Below are 17,500 nucleotides of genomic sequence, written 5' to 3' on the forward strand. Positions count from 1 at the left end.
TTACTTTACAGTGTTTTACACATAGTTTAAGGACTAAGCATTATTTAGATAAGATATATTTCTTATGTTTAAAAAAAATACACGAATTCAATTATGAAGAATTAAAATGTATGATTTATTGTTTTCATCGTTTTTGTAAAGAATATTCAAAATTTTATGATCTTTCTATAGATATAATTAAAAACAAATATATACACTTATTAAACATGAATTTAAATTTTGTTCAGCTCTTATTAAAAATAACTAACGCTTTTAATAAAAATGATAAGTATGTTGAACTTAAAGGCTTGATAGCGGAAAAAATCATAATGCGTGTGGGAAATATACAAAGGGAAGAAAAAAAAAAAAAAGGTCAATATCTAAATAATTCGACAAATGTAAATACATCTGTTGATATGTGGACTAATGTTGAAAGACATAAGAAGAAGGAGAGCTCCTCTAGAATGTGCGCACCTTATGATACGACATATTTGGGAGCAAATAGCTGTGTTAGTAAGGTGTTTATGGAAAACTCAGTTCATAATACTATATATGAAGATAATATAATAAAAATAATACAGTGTCTGAAATATTTGGAATATAATAAAAAGAACAGTGAACATGTAAAAACTTGTGTAAATAAAATATATGAAATGATAAATGAAAATATGGAATGTTTAGAAAAATTAGATATAGAAGATATAGTATATAGTATTGTATGTTTCAGTACATATAATAAAAGATTAATATTATATAATAATTTTTTAGATATTATATATGAGAAAAGTAATGAATTGATGAATGCAAAAAATATATGTTTGTGGATATATCCTATATTAAGTTTATGTAAAATATCTTGGTATCATCGAAATTACATAGAACTATTATTTGGATATATTAAAGATAATTATATATTAAATAGATTAAGTGTATTTCAAGTATTAAAATTGTTATCGTCTATCGTTAAAATGAATATATATGATGAAGAGGTATATAAAATATTGATTGAAAAATTATATAAAGAATGGGATATAATAAAGAAGAAATTGATTGATATATCTACTTTTTTATGGTGTTGTGCATATATAAATATAATATATAAACCATTATTTGACAGTGCATATAATTTAATTATAGATCTAATAAATAAAGATAATGTTCCTATTATTAATAATGTTATGTATAAAAATTGTTTTGTTAATATTACATGGTCTTTTATAGTAGCTAATTATCATAAAACACACACAAATTTTGATCAAATATTAAATATTACATTTCTTAAGAGAAATCCAAATGAAAATGAAGCATTTAAAAGATTACACCAAATATCTGATTCTTGCTTTAAAGAAATACCAAAAACATTAATTAACATAACATGTTTAGATACACTTTATGCATATTGTACTCATGAAAAATGTAAACTCTTAAGAAATAATTTTATCATTTATAAAAAAGAAAAAGATGCTGTCAAAATGAAAAATAAAATCCATGATGAATTAATTAATCTTTTAAAAAACTCTTTTCATATATCCTTTGATCAATATGTAGAACCTTATCATAATTCTCCATATATCATAGATATTTGTCTTAATCAAACTTCTAAAATAGGTGTATCAATTTTTGGAAAGGAGTATTTAATGAGGACCTTAAAAAAATCTTCTTGGGATTTTATGAATACTGGAATTGTTACCTTACAAATGAGAATCTTGCACGCCCATGGATGGAAGGTAATCAAAATAAAAAAATATATATGTATATAAATATATATATGTGTATGTGTATATATATATATATATATATATATGTATGATTATATATTTATATATATTTCCTTTATAGATCATTCCGATTAACGCTGGTGAATGGCTACAACTCAATTTTGATCAGAAAAAAAATCTCCTCTCGGAATATTTCAAACAATATTCTATACAAATATGATCAAATTTATGTATATATATGAAAAAAAAAAAAAAAAAAAAAAAAAAAAAAATATACACATATATATATATATATATATATATATATTGTTTTTTTTAATGGAAATTTTTCTTGTACACATATATGACATGTTTTTGAAAATTAGTTTGAATAATTTTTTTTTTTTTTTTCATATCTATATAAAAATAAATTAAATTAAAAAAAAAAAAAAAAAAAAAAAAAAAAAAAAAAGTATATTATATATATATATATATATATTTTTTTTTTTTACGTAGAACGATTCAACATAATATAATGTGTAATAAGTTTGAACTCATAGATTTAGTACATATATAAAAAAATTCATATTTATAAAATATTATAAAAGGTTTAAATGTATTCCTTTAAAATTCCCATTTAGTAGGGAAAAGGAAAAGAATATTAATTCTATAAAGAAAGATACAAATATACACAAAAAAAAAAAAAAAAAAAAAAAAAAAAATAATAAATATATATATATATATATATATATATATATTTTTTTTTCATTCCATCGTTTAAAATTTATGTGGATACATATTTTTTGAAGATGTATAAAAATATTTTTTTCCCTCATGATAACATAAAAAAAGAAACATATAAAGTTTATTATTATCATACTAATAATTTAATACATGATGAATACAGAATTAGTTATATAGAATGTTATAAAAAAAAAAAAAAAAAAATAGTGACCATACTTCATTATGTGTTTTGTATCTTATCTCTTGGATTATTACCTTTAATATTATCCTGGTTTCCTATTTTTTATTTTCGATTGTTACATTCAGCTTGTACATTAAATGAATGCGAAAAGGTTTTAATAATAACAAAAGATGGAAATAAATATATAAAGAAAATTAAAAAAATTAAATTTAATCATAATGTATGCTATGTTATGAATGATGTATTCTTTTCTGAGGATCAGTCAATGTCTTCTATGTATAATGATAAGGAGCAAAACAAAAATAATTTTAATTATTTTTCAAGGGATTATACGTTTCGTGATCAGAACATAATGAATGAAAGAAAGGATAATATAAATTTAAAGGATCATATAAAATTAAGTGGTCATATAAATTTAAAGGATAATATAAAATTAAGTGGTCATATAAATCTTAAGGATAATATAAAATTAAGTGGTCATATAAATCTTAAGGATAATATAAAATTAAGTGGTCATATAAATTTTAAGGATAATATAAATTTTAAGGATAGTATATATCCATGCGATGAAATACTTCATGTTGATAATATTCCCCTCCATAATAATTTAAACATTAATTCACATCAACCTTTTGATGAGACGACCGAATATAATAAATCACGGCTACAAGATAATAATCGTATAACGTACATATTTGAATTTTTAGATATTCGTTATGTATACATAAAAAAAAAAAACATTTTTGTTGAACTTTATTTCAATATAAATTATCCTTTTAGTTATATGCATCTTATGTGTACAGGTTTAAGAAATGAAAAATTAATAAACGATCGAAAGATATTATATGGTGAATGTAATTTGAACATAAAGAGTGATTCATTTATTATATTATTATTTAAAGAAATTATGAATCCCTTTTTTATATTTCAAATATTTGCTATGATAGTATGGAGCCTAGATAACTACATAGAATATACAATAAGTATTTTATTTATAACAAGTATATCTATAATATTAGAATTGAAGAATACTATAAAAAATCAGAAAAAAATAAAAAATATGTTAAATTATACATGTCCAATAAATGTTTATAGATATAATACTTCTTATATTATTAGTTCATCAGAGTTAGTTCCAGGAGATATATACGAAATAAAAAATAACATGACCATCCCTTGTGATACTATAATATTATCTGGCTCTGTAACCATGTCCGAACATATGTTAACAGGAGAATCTGTTCCTATACATAAAGAGCAGTTACCTTTTGAAGGAAATGCTATTATAAATAAAAATAATAAATATGAGAGTAACGATGAAAAGGATGATTACCTTCGTATTTATAATAATCATGCTAGTATTAATATGATCAAGCGTAATCATTTGATCGAAGAAACGTTGGGGAAAAAGGATAGGGAATATAAAAGTAATACACATGATTTGTGTAGTATGAACAAGTTGTGTTATATTAATAACACATATGATGATGTACATATGAAAAATAACAAAATGGATTATAATAATAATAATAATAATAAAAAAAAAAAAAAAATTAACAATTTAAACTTTGTAAAAGGAACATATATTAATAGTAATGATTTATTATATGACGACAAAATAGGCGTCAACATTTTTGAAGATGATGTAAATAATATGAAACATAAATTTAATCAAAGAAATATTAATTATTATAATAAAGATACCAATAATTTAGAGTATAACAATAAGCATAGATATATATATGATTGTCTTTTAAAAAAGGTAGAAGCTATTTCACAAAAAAATAAAATTATATATAGTAATGAAGATATAAATAAATATATGTTATATGGAGGTACATATGTTTTATCATTATATAATATAAATAAAATAAAATATAATAATAAAGAAGAAAACCGAATTCTAGGGTTAGTTATAAAAACAGGATTTATTACAACAAAAGGAAAGATAGTTAATAATATATTATATCATAAAAAGAAAGAATTGAATTTAATTAATGATTCTTATAAATTTTTAATTATATTAATTATATATGCTTTCTTTAGTGTATTCATTCTTTTATATATAACATTAAGTAATAACGAATATACAAATCATATTATAATTAAATGTTTAGATATTATAACAGATGCTATACCCCCAGCTTTGCCCACAACTTTAACAGTGGGTATTAGTATAGCTATAAGTAGACTAAAAAAGAAATTTTCTATATCTTGTTTATGTCCACATAAAATAAATATAGCAGGACAAATAAATACCATGGTATTTGATAAAACAGGTACATTAACAGAAAATAATTTACAATTTATTGGAATCATAACACAAAATAAAAAGAATAAAAATATGTTAAGTGATTTTATCCATATAAAGGAAATGAATACAGAATCTTATATTCACTCTAAGGATGATAATATGATACATAATAAGAATTCTATTATATCAGAATATTATATTAAGGATAATATGAAAAATTTACATACATCTTCAAAAAAAAAAAGTATAACAAAAGAACGTTCGAATTTTTTAGTACAAACTATAAAAAGCTGTCTATTAAAAGATCATTACATAAAAGAAAAAAAAAAGGAATATTATACAAATAATACGTATTGTAATGATCTGCATATAAATGATAGCACATGTTCTTCATATTTATTAAACTCTGAAACGAAGGATGCGTATTGTGAGTATTACAATATTGATCATTTATGTGATATAAATAAAAAGAACATGGACATAAATTCGAAAAATGAATTGATGGGAAAATATTCAAAAAATGAATTGATGGGAAAATATTCAAAAAATGAATTGATGGGCAAAACTATAAAAAATGAATTGATGGGAAAATATTCAAAAAATGAATTAATGGGAAAATATTCAAAAAATGAATTGATGGGAAAATATTCAAAAAATGAATTGATGGGAAAATATTCAAAAAATGAATTGATGGGAAAATATTCAAAAAATGAATTAATGGGAAAATATTCAAAAAATGAATTGATGGGCAAAACTATAAAAAATCAAGTTGGTGTAGATACCAACATTTATCATATGAATTGTGATAATGATTATAATTATGATTATCCTTGTGATTATAATTGTAACAATTGTAATGATACTTATCATAGATTAGAATATCATAATATAAATAAAGATAATTCATTTAATATACCTCCTGAAAAGAATAAAAGTTATAATAATATAAGTGAACATATAAAAATTAATTATCCTCTCCTTTTTGAAGCATTAGCTTGTTGTCATACATTAAGTAAAGTAAACAATAAAATAATGGGAGATGTCTTAGAAATATTGATGTTTAATTTTACTAACTGTGATATGTTAATAAATAATAATTCTTTTATTATAAAAGAAAAAAAAAAAAATTGTTCTTATGATTTTCAAAAAATCGATGGTGATAAAAATATTGGTGCAAATGATGAGAGATGCCATTTGAATAATAATTTGGTATCTTATAATATTTTAAAAAGATTTGAATTTCAAAGTAGATTACAAAGGATGAGTGTAATAGTGAAAAGTACATATGGTAATAATAATGATGATAATAATGATGATGATAATAATAATGATGATGATAATAATGATGATAATAATAATGATGATAATAATAATGATGACAATAATGATGATAATAATAATAATAATTATTATTATAATATTTTTTGTAAAGGTAGTCCAGAAAAAATAAAAGAGTTGTGCTTAAAAAGTAAAATACCAAATAATTATGATGAAATATTAAATAAATATACAAAACAAGGTATGAGAATATTAAGCATATCTTATAAAAGAGTAAAGTCAAAAAATATAAACCTATTAAATGTTAAACGAAGTTTTGTAGAATCTAATTTGCATTTTTTGGGGTTCTTAATATTTACAAATAATATGGAAAAAAATGCCCCTGATATTATACATAATTTACAAACATCCGGATGTCAGTGCATTATGTCAACAGGTGATAATGTGTTAACATCGATACATGTCGCAAAGAAATGTGGAATCATTAATTCAAATGTAGAATCTATAATTATTGGAGATGTAATACCTGTTGTTGGTAAAAATAACAAACAGAAGAAAAAGTTAGTTTGGTATAATCATAAAAATGATACATATTTAAAAGGTCATGATAAGACATGTATAGATAATGAATTTACATCTATTCAATCACAAATGAATAGTGATAATATATGTGGTGATAATATATGTGGTGATAATATATGTGGTGATAATATATATGGTGATAATATATGTGGTGATAATATATATGGTGATAATATAAATGGTGATAATATAAATGGTGATAATATAAATGGTGATAATATATATGGTGATAATATAAATGGTGATAATATAAATGGTGATAATATAAATACTTATGATAATATATATGGTGATAATTATAATTTGGATTATTGTCCCACAGAATACCATAAATGTACATATAATAATAGTATATTATATAGGAACAACTTTTTATACAAAAAAGAAAATAAAAAAGATAAAAATTATAAAAACATATCAACATTATATGAGCATAGAACCAATGATATTCAATTTGATAAATTATGTGATATATTAATTAATAAAGATCCAAGAAACGTAAATATTGTTTTGACAGGAAAAGCATTTATATTTTTAAAAAAAAAATTTTATTCATTTCATTTACCATATTATGAAGAATGTAAAAATATAGTACATTATATAATGAAAAAGAAACATAAAAAAATTAAAAATATAATAAATAATCATAATAGTAATTTATATTATCATTATAATATCATAGATACATTTGTAAAACGAATGAATAAGGAATATATGTGCTTCAACAAATTGTTGTATAAAATTCAACAAAAATTATTATACAACCTAATTCATAATTTATATAAAAAGAAAAAATATATGAACAATTATTATGATATAGATGAAGTACATTTAATTGGAAATAATAATAATAATAATAAAAATAATAGTAAAGAAAAAAAATTACCTTTGAAAAATAAAATGAAACATATAAGAAAGAATGAATCTAATGATAATATTACTTTTAATACATATACAAGTAACAACATATATTTGAGTAAATACAAATATGTACATCATAAAAATTATTATTATCCTGATAGTTGTACAAATCTAAGAAAAAAAAAAAATTCACTTTTTTATAATCTAAAAAAATATATTTATTATGAAAAAAAGAAATATTTACAGCATTGTTTATTAAAACATGATAATTATAAAAAGGTAGAGTTACCAAGAATTAAAGATATAAATTATTCTTATCAAATGGAATCTATAAAAACACGAAATTTTATTCATTCCCTAAGTGAACAATTTGCTATTTTTTCAAATTTAATTCTGTCTTTTTATATTATAAAAAATGATGACAATAATGTATATAATAAAAATTATATATATAATAAAAATTATATATATAATAAAAATAGTATATGTAATAAAAATTATATATGTAATAAAAATTATATATATAATAAAAATAATATATATAATAAAAATAATATATATAATAAAAAGAACATTTTAACACATGCCAAAAGTGTTTTGCTTAGTGGGTCGTCAAAAAAATTTCTCAAGTTCTTTTCCAATATAATCAGAAGACATAAGTTGAAAGAAAAAAAGAATAAGAAAAATATAAAAAGATATAAAATGAATCATGTAAATAATACCTCCAAAGGACATATTATATTAAATATGTGTACACATGGTTTCAAAAAGGATTATTCATCATTAAAAAATAAATATAGAATAGTTAATAATAAAGGGTATATGTTAAAAAATGATAATGTTTATGATAGACATATGTATAATTTGACCGATATGTATAGAGGTACACAATATGGATGTAGTAAAAAAAAGAATAAAAACATTTATATGAACAATAATAATAACATATTAAAAAATAAAATAAATCGATTTTTAGAACATTTACTGGTAGATAAATGTAAAAGGAATATATGTCATAAATATACTGATATTAAAAATATAAAATTATCCATATATGAATATATATTAAGAACGTGTACTGTATATGCTAGAATGAAACCTAAGGATAAGAGTGATTTAATTTTATCTTTAAAGAAATTACCAAATAATTCATATGTTGGAATGTGTGGTGATGGAGCTAATGATTGTTTAGCATTATCATGCGCAGACATAGGAATATCATTATGTAATAATAATGAATCATCTATATGCTCTTCTTTTACATCTAATAAATTATGTCTTCATAGTATAGTTCATATATTGATTGAAGGTAGAGCATCTTTAGTAAATTCTTTTCAATTATTTAAATTTATATCTTTATATTCTATTATGCAATGTTCTCAGGTTCTAATACTATATTCAATTTCTAATAAATTAACAGATAATCAGTACATCTTTATAGATATTGTAACTATACTACCTTTATCTATTTTTATGTGTTGGACATCAGCTAGCGAAAAATTATCAAAAAATATACCCATTGGAAAATTATTTTCTTTTCCAATATTGATAAGTATATATGGTCAAATAATTATTCAGTTGTTTTTTGTTATGATTTCTTTAGTTTTGTTAATGAATCTATCATTTTATAAATATGACAAAAATAAAGTCATGAAGGAAAAATCGGATGATACGTATTTATATAAGGCACAAAATACACTCTTATATATTCTTTGCTCTTTTCAAAATTTGTTTATGTGTATATCTTTAAATATAAAGAATGAGTGGAGAAAGAGTAAGTTTTTTTTTTTTTTTTTTTTTTTTTTGGATATGTTGACAATTTAGAAAAGATAGAAAAAAATAAGAATGTGTGTGTCTATGTAGTGTTTTTCTATCGTATGAATATACATAAAAAAAAATAAATATATATATATGTATGTATTAATGTTGCATACTTTCACTTTTCAGGTGTGTTTACAAACATTGCCTTTATAATTTGGATGTCCTTTTTACTTCTTATGAATACTTGTATTACCTTTTTTTCCTCAGAAATATTTTTAGTAGGTTGGATCATCGACTTACTCAAACAGTATCTAAGTTTAATTACGTTTCCTTTTTATTTTCGTATATTTTTATTTTTCATTTTGTTTTTTAATTTCCTATGTTCCTATTCATATGAAAAGTATATTATAAAATATTTTGAGAAAAGGGAAATTCAAAAGAAATATAATCACAATCACATGAGTAGTATTTTTTGTTCGCCCCAAGAACTGGATACTACAAATGTTTTCGTAACTTGTAATTAGGCAAATATATATATATATATATATATATATATATATATTTATATATATGTATGTATTATTCATTTTGTTATTATTTAATTTTTTTTTTTTTTTTTGTATCCTCATTTTTGTAATGATATCAACGTATATTAAACAGTATGTTACACCTACGTAATTATGTAGACATTTATATTTTTATTTATAAAAAAATAAAAAGAAATACATATTTAAATAAATAAATAAATATATATATATATATATATATATATATGTAATAATTTTATTACATTTGAACTCATTTACATTTTTGTTTTCTTTTGTTTCTTTGTGAATTAAATAATTTTAAAGAGATAAATTTTTTTTTTAAAATTACAAAAGTAAGAGATAATTACTACTGAGTGTTAAAAAAAAAAAAAAAAAAAAAAAAAAAATAATAAATAAAATATAAATAATATATAAATAATATATAAATAATATATAAATAATATATAAATAATAACGAATTTGTATACAATTATTCTTTTATTAAATGTTCAAATTTTATAAAGAAAAAAAATAAAAAAAAATTAAAATAAAAAATAAAGTATATACTTAATTGTTAAACAATAATTTAGACAATAAACATATATATACCCTATAATTTTTTTTTTTTTTTCTTTTTTTTCTTTTTTTTGGGAGGAATGGTGGTGAGAGGGATCCGTTAGAACATATGGGAAGGAATATATATTATATATTATTTTTAAGTTGTAAAAACAAAATGTTTTATAATATATATAAATGAATAAATAAATATATACACACATATATATATAATATATAATATATATATATATATATATATTTATATTTATATCAATTGAAGTTTAAAAAAAAAAAAAAAAAAAAAAGAAAGAAAGAAAAAGTCCTATATACAAATATACAGGCTTGATATTTCTTTTTTTTATAAAAATGAAAAAATATAAATACATTTATAAACGTCTTCCTCTTCTTCCAGACTTTTTTCTTGTAGAATCTGTTGGGATGGGAGTTACATCTTCAATTCTTCCTATTTTTAATCCGGAACGTGCTAAAGCTCTATATAATAACAAAGGAAAATAAAATAAATATAATATAATATAAATAAATAAATAAATAAATAAATACATATATATATATATATATATATATATATACTATTTTTACCTTAAGGCTGATTGGGCTCCTGGACCAGGGGTCTTAGATTTAGTACCACCGGAGGCTCTTAGTTTAATATGGATAGCTGTAACTCCTAATTCTTTTAGCCTTGCAGCTACATCTTGAGCAGCCATCATAGCAGCGTATGGACTAGATTCATCTCTATCAGCTTTAACTTTCATTCCACCTATAAAACGAAGATTATTAAAATGTTATATTTTTATTATAATATACATTATGCATATATATAATACAGAATAAACAATAACTCGTTTGAACATAAAAAAAAAAAAAATAAAAAAAAATAAAAAAAAATAAAAAAAAATAAACATAAACATAAATTTATATACATATGTTATATATATATGTTATATATATATATATGTTATATATTTATGTTTATATTTATTTATTCACATATATTATTACCTGTAATTCTAACTAAAGTTTCTCTTCCACTTAAATCTGTTACGTGTATAAATGTATCGTTAAAAGATGCAAAAATATGAGCCACACCAAAAACTAATTCTCCTTCTTTTGGTTGAGGACCAGAAACAATAGCTGTTTCAGGTTGAGGTGTTTTTACTTTTTTTGATGCCATTTTTATTTTTTATGTAATTTAAATAATTATTCAAAAAGGTATTAATATATATATATATATATATATATATATATAATATATTTATATGTTTATATTTTTTGTTCTTTTTAATTTTGTTATGTAATTTTTAAGCAATTATATATTAAAACTTTTAATAGAAAAAAAAAAAAAAAAAAAAAAAAAATTGTTCAAATATATAATAATATTATATATCTCTATAAATAAAAAAAAAAATAAATATATCTTTTTTTAAATTAATTTTGAATTATAAAAAATAATATATATATATAAAAATAATATTATTATATTAATAATTTTATTTTTATTTATTTTTTTTTTTTTCTTTTTGTTTCTATAGTTTTTTCCTCATGCTTTTTTATTTTTTTAGAAAAAAGGATATTTAATTTTTATTATTATTATTATTTTTTTTTTTTTTTGGGGGATTATTCAAAATTTTATTATGTATGTTTTTTTCTTTCTCATCACATTACATATATATATATTTTATATATATATAAATATAAAATATATTTATTTTATTACTATATGATTTTACATATATATATTTATTATAATATATAAAAAAAATAAAATAAAATAAAAGGGATAAAGAATGAAATGTTTTTATAATAATAACATTATTATAAATATGTTATATAAATAACAATATATATAATATATATAATATTTGGTATGTACAATATAAAATAATATATATAATTATAATATTATATTTTCCCCCTATGCTAATTTTTATTATTAATATATATAAAATTTATTATCTTTCTTTTGTTTTTTTCTTATGATATGGTAAAAATAAAAATATATTATATATATATAATAATAATTATTATGCATATATTAAAGTATATATAATAGTTAAAAGAAGAAAAAGGGTATACATATTTAATTAAATACGAAAAGGATTATATATAATATATAATATATATATTTCTTAATAATAAAAAACAAATATAATATTATATGTATTGTATGGATGGGGTACTATATATATATATTTTTATATATATATATAGTCTTAATATTTTTTCATTTAATATATATTATATAATAATATTATACTTTTATAAATAATATATATATGATTCTTTATAATATAAATTATATAATATATTAATTTTTTGCCTCTATTTTGAATATATGAATAAGGATATAAATATATATATTATAAATAATTATAAGCCTATTTTTTCTTGACATCCCCCTCTCCCCAAAAAAAAAACCTCTTTAATCACTTTGCTTTATAATATATATTATTATATATATATTAATATATATGTATATAATATATAATAATATTATTATATATGGATAATAATTAATCTTTATTAAAAAATACTTATATAATATAATATAATATTTTTTTATATATTTAAAAAAAAAATACTATTATAATTTTTTTTATTCTGTTTAAATAATTTAATGTAGAACTTAAAAAAAAAAAAGTAATATTGGTAAAAATATAAATATATAATATATTATTTTTTAATGAATCGATTATTTATTTTTTTTTTTTAAGGTTTATATATTATAATTGATCAAGGCTCTAGAATATTCATCATTTCCCCAAAAAAAAAAAAAAAAAAAAAAAAAAAAAATTATTAAGGTATATATTTATAAGTGTGTTATTATAGAATTTACAAAAAAAAAAAAAAAGGAAGAAAGTATAATATATAATAATTTCATGAATTTTTTTTTTTTGTTAATAGATAGATATATTATTCTCATATTATATATATTTTTATTTTGACCTTTTGGTGACTTTATAAATACTACTATGATTATGTTATTATTATGATGTAGATATATTTATTATGTAGAAATAAATGAATGTTATGCTTTTTTAAAAAGTACCGGTTAATATATATATTATATAGATAGATATATTTTTTTTTTTTTTTTTTTGTCCTATTTTTAGAGAATGGAATAATATTCTCCTAATAAAACAAATTAAAATGTAATTTAAAAATATAAATATAAATATAAATATATGTATATATATATATATATATATATATATAATTTAATTTTTATATTTTTTGTGGTACATTTAGAGAACCAAAAAAAAAAAAAAAAAATACCAAGATATAATAAAATAAGTAAATGTCAACTTATCATGTGGTATATTTTTCAACTGTATTAATTTTTTTGCAATTTATCATAAAATAAAATGTAGCCAGTCCAAAAAAAAAATATATATTTTTTTTAATTGATCTATTTTTTTTTTTTTTTTTTTATCATGTATAATGTGCATATATAATATAATATAATAATATGAATAAATTTTTTCCACTACTTGTTTGTGTAAGCTTAATTTTTTTTTTTTTAAAATTATCCATCAACGCTAAGAAAATATTTAAGAAAAATATAAAAAATAAACCATTCATATTAAAAAAGTCTAACAATATAAATGGAATTTATTTTATTAAATCAAAATTAAATAAAATAGAAAATAAAAAAAATAAGAATAAAAAAATGAAATTATTTTGCGATCATAATGATAATGTCAATAGAATGGAACAACAAAATAATAGTGTAAATGTATCTAAGGATAACAGTTCATTTATTTTTTCGAATCGTAAGAAGTTAACAAACTTACTTCTAATAGTTAATTATGATGGTACGAATTATAATGGTTGGACAGGATTAGAAAATAGTAGTGAAGTATATTTGAATGCTCTACAAAATTATAAAAATAAAAAAAAAACAGAGCGTCAAAAAAATATCGAAAGAAAAAAATATAGTACTGTTCAGAATAATATTTTGGATTGTATATTAAAATTACATGGGTATAAATATATTCACAATAATAATAATAATGAGCATATTTGTAATAGTTATAAAGTTGGTGATACAGATAATTATAATAATGCTCATCATAATGATTATAACCAAAATAATGTAAATGGTATTATAAATAATAAACCCTTTGAATTTATAGGAGTTAGTAGAACGGATAAAGGTGTACATGCGAAAGAATATATTTGTCAATATATATCATATGAAAAAGAACCACCATGTGATGGTGATATGGAACACATAAAAAGATCATTGAACAGTCTATTAAATAAAGATATAAAAATATTAGCTGTCCTAAAAAGCCCACATGATCATTTCAATATTAGATTTCATAATTCTGGAAAAATTTATACTTATAATTTAGATATTAGAAATCCTAGTCAACCCTTAGAAAGAAATTATGCATGGCAGCTTTATGACGATCCAAGGTTTTTCTTCTTATCAAAAAAAACAAATAAACATAAGAAGGAAGGAACACCGAATAGTATACATAATGCACAACAGACCTGTACAACACCAGGAGACAAAAATGGTAGGAAGGCCTTATATATAGCTAACAAAAAAGAAGAAGATTTAAAATATATTTATGATGATGAGTTAAGTCTTCTCTTTGGCGAAAATTATATTCCTAATGGAACATATGATGACGAAAATTTGTCAGATGAGAAACAAAATTGTTTAGATTGTGAAAATATATCTACTAATCATATATCTAGTAGTAATGATCCACCTAATGATAACATATGCCTTAGTAATGATCTACCTAATGATAATATATGCCTTAGTAATGATCTACCTAATGATAACATATGCCTTAGTAATGATCTACCTAATGATAACATATGCCTTAGTAATGATCTACCTAATGATAATATATGCCTTAGTAATGATCTACCTAATGATAATATATGCCTTAGTAATGATTTACCTAATGATAACATATCCCCTAGTAATGATCTACCTAATGATAACATATCCCCTAGTAATGATCTACCTAATGATAACATATCACCTAGTAATGATCCTCCCTCTTTTTACCATAAAAATATGAAAAGTTCATATAACGACATAAGCCACAGCATGAAGATAATAAATAAAGAAAAAGAAATAAGGTCAGTAATACCATGTGATATTAATAAAATAAAAGAATGTGCCAAGTTATTTATCGGCCATCATAATTTTGAATGTTTTCGTGGAACCTTAAAAGGAACAGAGAAATTAAGAAAAATCAATACTTTCTGTACGATTCATTTTTTAGATGTATATGAGTTAAAAAATAATTTATATCAATTTGTTATACAGGGGGATCGATTTTTATATCATATGATTAGAATTATTGTAGGTACACTAGTCCAAGTCGGTGTTGGTCTTTTAAATGTAGAAGATGTAAGAGATGCATTACATTTATGTAAGCCTCTTAAAGTTAAATTGTGTGCACCTTCGCAAGGGTTATGTTTGAATAAAATATTATTACAAGAGCCACTGGATAAATTAATAGGTTCGGCTTTAATATCAAATTAAATGTGTTGATACTATCATTCATAGGTGTACCTAAATATATATATATATATATATAAATAAATATATATTTGTGTGTGTGCTTATTTTTATACTGTTTTATGATTTAAAAAAAATTTCATACATATATGTATATATTTGTTTAATAATGCGACACATATTTATATGTATTTCACCAAAAAAAAAAAAAAAAAAAAATTATAAATATATAAATAAATGGAGAGGTAAACATATATGATATATATATATAAATATATGTATGATTACGAAAAAAAGACAACATAAATTTTTTTGAATTTATTATTGATTATTTTTTTTTTTTTTGTTATTATAAATAATATATATGTACCATATGATATATATTGTACATTATATATTATTTCTTTGTTTGGTTATTTATTTATTTATTATTATTATTTATTTATTTATTATTATTATTTTTTTATTTATTTATTATTATTTTTTTTTTGTTTTGTTTTAAAACTTGTTTAACCTTAATTTGCTGTCCAAATATGATGAGGCATATCCTCTTGAATGAATTTCTTTATCTTCCACAGACGAATTATCTGAGTTATCATAGTGTTGATTTCCCTTATTTTTATTATAAAACATATTAAAAGATGTATATTGTTTTTGTGTTCGTATATTTTTTTTGTTTAATTCATCCTCATCATCATAATTATCACTGTTATTATCTTTAGAATTGTACATGTTATTATGACATGTCCTAAAGATATGATATTTATTTATAAACTTTTCAAAAGTTGGCATATTTAAATTATTTAATCCACCTTTGATATGATCTAATACATTACATATTTGATGAATACATGTACCATTATAATAAATTAAAATGGTTGGTAATTTATTTTCGGGGTAATTTTCTATGATACGATTATATATACCTTTGGTAAATTTTATATATTTATGTTTTTGTGCTAATTCTTTTAAAATATTATTTAATACTTTACAAGAAATAACATTCTCTGAATATAAATGTAAAAGGACATGAGTTCCTTTCGGTTTTCTTTTTGATTGTTTATTATTATAATTATCACTATTATAATTATCACTATTATAATTATTATTATTATCATCATTATTATTATCATCATCATCATTATTATTATTATTGAGTGGGTTTTTTTTACTTGCCTCATTAATATCTGTAAGGAAGTTTTCTTTTGATATTTCAAAAACCTCACCATATATATCTTCAGCTTTCATACGATTGATTTCATTAATTCTATCATTTTTATATTTTTCGATAATCTTTAAATATTCATCGTCTATACATTTCTCTTCAATATCATTTAGTTCATTCAAATTTTTCTTATCTAAAATATTTTCCTCTTCAAGTTTTTCAAGATTTTCTAGATATATTTCTTCTTCTTTTATTTCTTTTGGAAGTGGCGGTAAGTTCCCGAATTTTCTTTGCAGGTCATCCCATTCGGTTGTTTCTCTCGTAGGGTTGGTCGTCGACATGGACAAATAAAAAATAAAAAAAATATATATACGTGGTTAATATGAATATATATATATATATAT

At 20.0% G+C, this 17,500-nt stretch overlaps 5 protein-coding genes across 5 annotated transcripts in view; 3 read left to right on the forward strand and 2 right to left on the reverse strand.

The window, feature by feature from the left end:
* Positions 1 to 1,917, forward strand: part of PF3D7_0516000 (RAP protein, putative) — a gene marked incomplete at both ends in the record, with an annotated part of 3,367 nt that extends 1,450 nt beyond the window's left edge. Inside the window, 2 exons of the mRNA XM_001351681.1 lie at positions 1 to 1,706; positions 1,819 to 1,917. The exon at positions 1 to 1,706 is cut by the window's left edge and continues 1,450 nt beyond it. Coding sequence (XP_001351717.1) covers positions 1 to 1,706; positions 1,819 to 1,917 — 1,805 coding nt within the window. The remainder of the gene's footprint in view (positions 1,707 to 1,818) is intronic.
* A 568-nt stretch (positions 1,918 to 2,485) lies between these two features.
* On the forward strand, positions 2,486 to 9,861 carry PF3D7_0516100 (cation-transporting ATPase 1; the record flags this gene model as incomplete). Its single annotated transcript, XM_001351682.1, has 2 exons — positions 2,486 to 9,350; positions 9,524 to 9,861. 2 exons carry the CDS (start codon positions 2,486 to 2,488, stop codon positions 9,859 to 9,861), a joined length of 7,203 nt encoding a protein of 2,400 aa, XP_001351718.1.
* Positions 9,862 to 10,808: 947 nt separating this feature from the next.
* Positions 10,809 to 11,614, reverse strand: PF3D7_0516200 (40S ribosomal protein S11; the record flags this gene model as incomplete). Its single annotated transcript, XM_001351683.1, has 3 exons — positions 10,809 to 10,914; positions 11,023 to 11,200; positions 11,443 to 11,614. 3 exons carry the CDS (start codon positions 11,612 to 11,614, stop codon positions 10,809 to 10,811), a joined length of 456 nt encoding a protein of 151 aa, XP_001351719.1.
* A 2,295-nt stretch (positions 11,615 to 13,909) lies between these two features.
* Positions 13,910 to 15,955, forward strand: PF3D7_0516300 (tRNA pseudouridine synthase, putative; the record flags this gene model as incomplete). Its single annotated transcript, XM_001351684.1, has 1 exon — positions 13,910 to 15,955. One exon carries the CDS (start codon positions 13,910 to 13,912, stop codon positions 15,953 to 15,955), a length of 2,046 nt encoding a protein of 681 aa, XP_001351720.1.
* A 474-nt stretch (positions 15,956 to 16,429) lies between these two features.
* PF3D7_0516400 (phosducin-like protein 1, putative) lies at positions 16,430 to 17,437 on the reverse strand (the record flags this gene model as incomplete). The annotated part of the gene is made up of 1 exon (XM_001351685.1): positions 16,430 to 17,437. One exon carries the CDS (start codon positions 17,435 to 17,437, stop codon positions 16,430 to 16,432), a length of 1,008 nt encoding a protein of 335 aa, XP_001351721.1.
* Positions 17,438 to 17,500: the final 63 nt, after the last annotated feature.

Source organism: Plasmodium falciparum (assembly GCF_000002765.6).
Source record: "Plasmodium falciparum 3D7 genome assembly, chromosome: 5".
NCBI classification, from domain to species: domain Eukaryota; phylum Apicomplexa; class Aconoidasida; order Haemosporida; family Plasmodiidae; genus Plasmodium; species Plasmodium falciparum.